Here is a 5,697-nt window from a genome sequence, read left to right on the forward strand (position 1 = left end):
CTAATACCGTAAGTTTTGAAGTAAAATTAAATCGATTTTCGCATTTCTCGTCAAAAATATTGTTCGTATTTTCAAAGCTGCATATTTTCTAAAATAATGGATCGATTTTCAAAAAGTAAGAATCGATGTATAGAGAATTAAAAGCCCTTTCTAATGACCCCCCACTTGACCACCATTCCCATTTAAAAAAATTTGGGGGATGGCACCCCCACTTAGGGGTTTGAAGATTTTGCTATGCTTTTTGCGTCAAAAGTTGTCCCCCTCAGAAGCAAACTTTACCTGTTTTTGGATTTTGCCGAAAAGTTCATTTTTACCCTGTAATGCCTTGCGGTACGTTTTCGATGGGCTACCCTGAATATACCAACTTATATGGATATATTGGGAGTTGTGAAAAAAATTAAAAAATTGACAGTCATACGATCAGCCCAGGTTTTTTTATGAAAATAGTGTAGATATGTATCATAGTTGTTGACTGTCAACAGAGTTTTTTGACGTTTTGATGATTCTGTAGAATTATTATTTTCATATACATAATATTATTGTGTGTTTCCTTAATATCGCCTAATGTATCATTTGCTGTTGTGAGACAAAAATTAAGAGACGACGAGACGACGAGGAAGGTGTAAAGACGAATACTTCTCCTTGAAAAATTGTTACTATTGTTATTCTCAAGAAGCTGTGTATTGTATTGCCAATTAAAACCCTAGACAAACATTAAAAAGACTACAATGGTTTTACCTAATCAAAAATCTTACACTGAAAAAAGCTTATAAATAAAAAATACGGAATATATTTACATAACTATATATCGCGCAATTTAATAAGCCTTTTCATAAACAATGTCCTAATGAGCGATAAATCTGGGAGTTTTGTTGAAAAACATTGCAGTACCTACTTTATAAAACACTTTTCAAAGCACACCCAAAGAATGATGTTCAAAATTTAAAGAATTGCATGTTTTATAACATTCTCTATTAATGCAATAAATGTGACATTAGAGAAACACGAAGACTACATTCAAAAGCGAGATTTTGAGAAATAAAAAATTTGCGATTTAATACAATGAAAATTTTGGAGAAGGAAACTAATACCATTAAAATAAAATTAGAAGATACCGCTATTTTTTTATTCAATGGTGAATGTTCTTCTTCCTAGTTACTTTGTGAACTTGGATCCTTATATTAGCTACAAATACCAAAAGAAGAAATCAGTAATAATAAAATAATAGTCTGGAAGCAGAAAAAAACAATCACATTATGAAACAAAATAAAGTTGTCAAACAGAAATTATTTTAAAAGTTACTGTCATTCTGAGTATCGAAAACGAAAACAGATTGATTTTCGAAAGACTTATAGAAGTTATGTGTATTTTGTATTATCTACTTGTCTACTTTTTCAGCCTGAAGTTTTTAGTAAGACAAAAATAACCCTTGACTGATCCTTTAACGGCAATGATTTATCATATGCCCAATAAATAAGGAAATACGAAAACTATGCCACAAATACAAAATTTCAAACAATAATGAAAGCATTAATAAATCTCCATATCCCTCACATAAATCGGCTTTACATATAATTCAATGTTCTACAAAGAACGCTATTGTATGTACCTCGCCGAGTTTCATTTCCTCAAATGTTGCAAAAAACCAAATCATAGAAATGCATAATAATTCTGATTCATGGTGTATGTCCCATGGATATAAAATAAATTCAAAATATCTTCATTACAATATTTTTTACATTTTTCTTGTGTATCAATACTTGATACTAAATAGTGAATGACGATATAAATATTATTTGTCTTTCAAGGTACATTTTATCATATTTTTAACGTAATATTTTTGAGAATGCAAGACAGCCGCAAACACCTGAGGAAATCGAAACAATACCTATATTCGTGAAAAGAGAATTTGATTTTCTATAATATGGTGCCAGAAAATATAGTGTTCTATTTGAATGTAAAAAGTTTTTCAGTTTTAAATTTTTAAAATGTAACGTAAAAAATGGGATACTTAGTATAATTTTCTTCAGATAATTTTGATAGCGGAATGTAGTGGATTTTATGTTCTTTGTGTGTTCCGAAATGTTAGTGAAAACTTCCAGAACGAAGAAAGATATAAGGAATTTTCGAAACGCTTGCATCTGCCAAAAGTTTTACAAAATATCTCTTATTTTGAAAACAGTTGGATTTAGGTACAGAAAAGCTTATTTTTGACTTATTTTTAATTTATCTTCTCGATAATGCAATAATATATAGGGCGTTCCAATTAAAATAACGAAATTGGCAGCTTCTTCCGGTACAACCGGAAGTGCCACGTTGATGGAATAATTTTCATTGAAGAGAGCATAAGCCCCGTAAACTGAATTTCAGACTCATATTGTTTTTGGTTTCTCTGAAACGTATAATAGGCCACTTTCCGTGAAGTATACTGTATACTTATAATGCAACAAAAAGAACTTAATCATAGAACGGAAAAGAAAAATAATGAAAACAAAACTGGAATGAAATGTGCATAAAGGCTTAGCAAAGAATATTCTTCAGTAAAAATTTAGAAAACGTTTTCCGTATTTGCTAACAGAAACAAAAAAAAAACAACTCAACAGACTCATTTTATTTCATCTTTTGTAGTAACTACAACTGCTTTATTTTTGAGAAATATTAGTTCATTTCGATTGGAATTTTAAATTTATTAAACTTTTCAAAATGTATCAGTGCTTATTATTAAAACCCTGGTTTAAAATTTCAGTTTCAATTCTTATTAAGGCTTGCTTTAGTGGTTATAAATATAATGCGATTGGTACTTTCAGACAACTCAAGAAGAAGCTTCTAAGGATTGCAAAAAGTATGAAATGGAACTAGTTAGCATAATGGACAAGAAAAAAAGCGACGACGTCATTAATCTGATTCGCAAAAATTTAAATCCCGGTAAGTTGATAACTGATTTTTGTTTCATCTAGTTTTAAACGACAAAAACAAACGACAAAAACGAGGGAGATAGAAAAGAGATTGTAGACAAAAGTAATAATAATAATAATTAAAAGAATTAATTATATGTATATCTTTTAGTAAAAGATGATTTAAGTTTTCCTCTAAACATGAAGCTTTACACGGAAACAAATGTTATTATATTTGAGTACTATTTCCTTAAATGATTATTCACTATAATTGATTTAGTTCTCAGTATCATTCGAGAAATGAAGTATTTATTTTTGAATCGAAAACGAATTTGATTAAATTACGATTGCTTGTGAAAGCTGCTACATTATACACTATTTCTGCAATAGTGTGTGCCTTCAAAAAGATAATAGAAGACGTGAATATAAACTATTTTCAATTAAGCAACACGTTGTCTATAAAGTGTTATGCGTCCCAGAAAGTTAATTATGTATAATTATGGGAATCTTAGGCAGATCCTGCTGCTCCACTTTACCATAAAGTAACTAGTTCAAGTTCAGAGTGATTGTTTGTACGGTGCAGGCGCGGACGCGTTTTGGTTTCTCTCGTACACTGCGTATTCATTTATGTTCAAAATTTCTTATTTATTAAAGAACGGGAAGCGCGAATGTAATTTAAAGATGACTATCGTTTTTATGCGAATCATTACACCCAACATCAACAACTGAATCCCAAAACAGTGCATATGTAACTATTCAAAAACTGCAGGAGTTGAATGTACCCCACGTATGCACTTCGTGGACAAGATGATTGCATCAAATCTTAAAGAGGAAGGAAAGCATTTATCGAGAAAAACCCGAGCCGCAGTACCCGCGATATTGCACGTGAAGTGTGTGTTAAATATTATAAGGAGTGTGTTAGCGGGAGCTGTTACTGCACTCTTGTCGTGTACAAAGTGTGCAGGTTTTGATTGCAAATGTCTTTCAACCGCGTGCAGAATTTTGTCGTTAGTTTGGGCAGAAAACACTGAATATTTAGAATACTTTCTATCGATGTGATACTAATTCTCCCATTGTACAAAATTCACGTTCCACCTAATATAGCGTTTTGGTCCTATAAGATTTAAAAAGTATAAGAAGGATACTTAACTTGACAGCGAATAATAAGTATTGTTATTCTAGTATTGTATGAAACAGGGGTTTATTAAAATTGTTGGACATGTTAAAAAACTGAACTGTTGCAACTGGATACTATTAATACTGGACATACATTTATCCATCTATAAATAAATTGAATCTTGTGTCAAAATATTAGAAGACAGAGTTAACAGACAATTAAATTTACCCAACAGTTGAAAAGACAGATCTTAAGACAATTGTTAGTTAAAATTATTTATTAAAATATCGTTGCACAGTGATATGAGCTGCGGTAGTTAAGGTGGCAAAGGCGCTCTACAAGAATTAAACTGGGGCAATCTAGATATTCAGCTGTTGCAAGACCTACCCTCAAAAGAAATTCTTATGAATTCTGGAGTTTATATTTGATTCAATGAAATAATCAGTTCAATTTCCAATGGAAAAACGAAATACTAAATTTTCCCGTTGTATATTTTTCAATTTAATATTAGGTACTGTTTAATCAAATAAGTTTTACTTGTAATATTCCTAGTCTGCATTTACAGTTTGATCTTGAACAGTGTTTTGTTAATTCAAAAAAATATTGTAAATCTCTTAAATAAGACACGGATAACTGTATTGTAAAATATGATCTTTTTTTTATTTGTAAGGAGCTTTTTTCAGCATCCACCTAACCTGATTTATATGAAACAGCGGTGCGCACCTTCGTAAAACTTAATTTTCCCAGCTATAAGTTCTGTGCAGTATTTTAAATTAATAGATCAGTATCTGTATATTAAATGAATCATTTTATTGTTTAGATATTGAAAACTTCTTCTGGACTTCCGCAAAAAAACAAGCCAGTGGCAAGTGGATCTGGGGAGAACATCACCCGATAATTTATACCAACTGGGCTTCATCCGAACCTAACAATCTAGGCTTGTCTGAACTTTGTCTGCATTTGTTTGCCAATGGTCAATGGAGTGACATCAAATGCGATGATAAACTTCTCTTTATCTGTGAAGGACCCAACGTAGATAGCTTTGATCAGTGTGAATCACAACCTGCTCCAATTATAAACGTATACGTCAATAATAATCAGAAGACTCACCCTACAAACACAGCGGATACGTCGAATGAGGTTGCTTGCTCGTGTACCGGAGATGGTGATGCTTCCCGTTTGATTCAACCTCGCTTTGGTCATAACAATGGGAATTAAAAAAATAAAAACTTCTCAATTTCGAACTTTCAAATACACTGGAACGCTGGAACAGCAACCTGACAAAATAATCCGCAATTAAGTCGTGTTTATATGAAGATTGTATATCGGTATCTTGAAAATAAAGTATTTTATGTCAAAATGTTTTATTCTTCTTCTGATTTACATTACCTCCATAGGTGATCGCAATGCTACTCTGTACGGTTTGTGCGATCGAGTAAACTTGAATGCTCAAACTATTTCTGTTGTATTTTAACTCTATGAATGTGAAGATAATAGAAAAAGTTGCCAAGCTTCCTATTACTCCTTATTTTGTGTTCAATGGTAGGTACTTTTACTCGTATATTTTAATGATTGCTCCCAACATCTAAAAGTTCTAAGTTTTAACCTAGTAAAGATGCAGAAAGCCGCAGATTTTAGCGATTTTGTGTGACGCCAGTCTTCATTATAAACACTTTCGAGACAGGT

General features: G+C 31.6%; 1 protein-coding gene across 1 annotated transcript in view; it reads left to right on the forward strand.

The window, feature by feature from the left end:
- LOC108916699 (macrophage mannose receptor 1-like) overlaps positions 1 to 5,371 on the forward strand; it is a 12,978-nt gene extending 7,607 nt beyond the window's left edge. Inside the window, exons 6-7 of the mRNA XM_018722996.2 lie at positions 2,808 to 2,925; positions 4,832 to 5,371. Coding sequence (XP_018578512.1) covers positions 2,808 to 2,925; positions 4,832 to 5,229 — 516 coding nt within the window. The 3' untranslated portion in view covers positions 5,230 to 5,371. The remainder of the gene's footprint in view (positions 1 to 2,807; positions 2,926 to 4,831) is intronic.
- The last annotated feature ends 326 nt before the right edge of the window (positions 5,372 to 5,697 follow it).

This window comes from Anoplophora glabripennis, unplaced genomic scaffold (genome assembly GCF_000390285.2).
Source record: "Anoplophora glabripennis isolate ALB-LARVAE unplaced genomic scaffold, Agla_2.0 scaffold2094, whole genome shotgun sequence".
Classification (NCBI taxonomy): Eukaryota; Metazoa; Arthropoda; class Insecta; order Coleoptera; family Cerambycidae; genus Anoplophora; species Anoplophora glabripennis.